Source organism: Emiliania huxleyi, assembly GCF_000372725.1.
Source record: "Emiliania huxleyi CCMP1516 unplaced genomic scaffold EMIHUscaffold_6510, whole genome shotgun sequence".
NCBI lineage: Eukaryota > Haptophyta > Isochrysidales > Noelaerhabdaceae > Emiliania > Emiliania huxleyi.
In genome coordinates this window covers 1-1,443 of record NW_005197120.1, presented here as the reverse complement: position 1 = coordinate 1,443, position 1,443 = coordinate 1, and the positions used below count along the sequence as shown (strand labels likewise).

General features: G+C 66.6%; 1 protein-coding gene across 1 annotated transcript; it reads right to left on the bottom strand.

Annotated features, from left to right (window-relative positions):
* Window positions 1-215: 215 nt before the first annotated feature.
* Window positions 216-818, bottom strand: EMIHUDRAFT_124765 (hypothetical protein; the record flags this gene model as incomplete). The annotated part of the gene is made up of 1 exon (XM_005762964.1): window positions 216-818. The coding sequence occupies one exon, from the start codon at window positions 816-818 to the stop codon at window positions 216-218; it is 603 nt and encodes a 200-aa protein (XP_005763021.1).
* Window positions 819-1,443: the final 625 nt, after the last annotated feature.

Sequence of the window (1,443 nt, the reverse complement as noted above, 5' to 3'; positions counted from 1 at the left end):
TGAAGGCGTGCGACGAGGCGAACACCATGTCGGAGCTGCCCTCGCTCTCGTCGTCGCCGAAGCGGACCGCGGCGCGGAAGGCCGCCACCAGCTGCTTGAGCGAGGCGCGGTGCGTCTTCCCGCCCGACACCGCCTCCACCCACCCCTCGACGCGAGGCACCGTGAGCTCGACCGCCGCCGTGCGCGGCTGCGGCTTGCGCGGCTGCGCGGCAGCCTCAGCGCCCTCCTCCTCCTCCTCCTCGTCGGTCCTCCTCCCCGCCCTCGTCCTCGTCCTCGTCCTCGTCCTCGTCCTCCTCCTCCTCGCCATCGTCCTCCTCCAGCTCCTCCGAATCCGCGTCCTCCTCCTCCTCCTCCGCCTCGCTCTCCTCCTCCTCCTCCTCCTCGTCCTCAAAGTTTAGCAGGCTCTTGTCCGTCTGCTGCAGGTACTTGAAGAAGGCCGGATCCGACTTCTCGAGCGCCTCGAGCTGCGACTTGTGCGACGACTTTTGCGACGACGAGCCTGCACCCTTGCTCCCCGCCTTGGCGCCACGCGCCGCCTTTGCAGCCGGCGGAGGCGGCGCGACCTCCGTCTCCTCCTCCTCGGCCGAGTCGTCGCCCATGTACTGCTCGAAGCCGCCGTCCAAGAAGGTGTCCGCGTCCATCTCCTCAGCGTCCTCTGCAGAGCGCAGCAGCACGTCGCCCGGCCCCGCAGCGTCGGCCTCCACCTTGCGGATGGAGCGGTGGAGGCGGTCCGCCTTGGACTTCTTGATCCGAGCGACCTGCTTCTGGTTCGAGATGGCCACGCCGAGGCGCTTCTTCTGCTGGAGCTTGGTGGGCATTGGGAGGGCTGAGTGCGGGCCAACAGAGAGCGGCCAACAAGCTCCGGGGGCGCTCCGGGGGGCGGCGACGTCTCCGCGTCAGGTGGTTTTTTTCGGTGTACCTCCTATCCCAAAAGTTATTTAGTACCACCCCCCTACCGCCGCCCAGTACGTGCTCCGCAGCTGAGCCCACGCACCCCACAGCAGCTCAGGGACACAATGAGCTCGCATACAAGTGCTGGTACGCACAGCTCGACGCGTACTCGAATGCTGCCACTGTCATTCTAGCTAGCCGGCGAGCGGCGGCGTCACAGCGTCGACTCTCGCATCGCGATGAGACGCACTGCTTGCCCAGACGCGCGCCTTGGCGCGCTCCTGTGGTGCAGGAGGAAGGCCAGCAGTCGTGCTGCGCAGGCCCGGCCGTCTGGCTGAAGGGAGCAGCAGCTGGCGCTCAACAGCAGCGCTGGCGAGCGGCGCAGCCACACCACACTCCCGCCAAGCCACGTGTCATTTCCCGCCAAGATTTGGCGCCAAAATGGCACTTTAGTGTCCACCTAGGCACGTGGTCGCGGCCTGAAGCTCCAAGCTTCTGGGACTGAGGTCCCACATCGCTGGACTCTTCCGAAAGTTACGTCCGTTTGGGTCT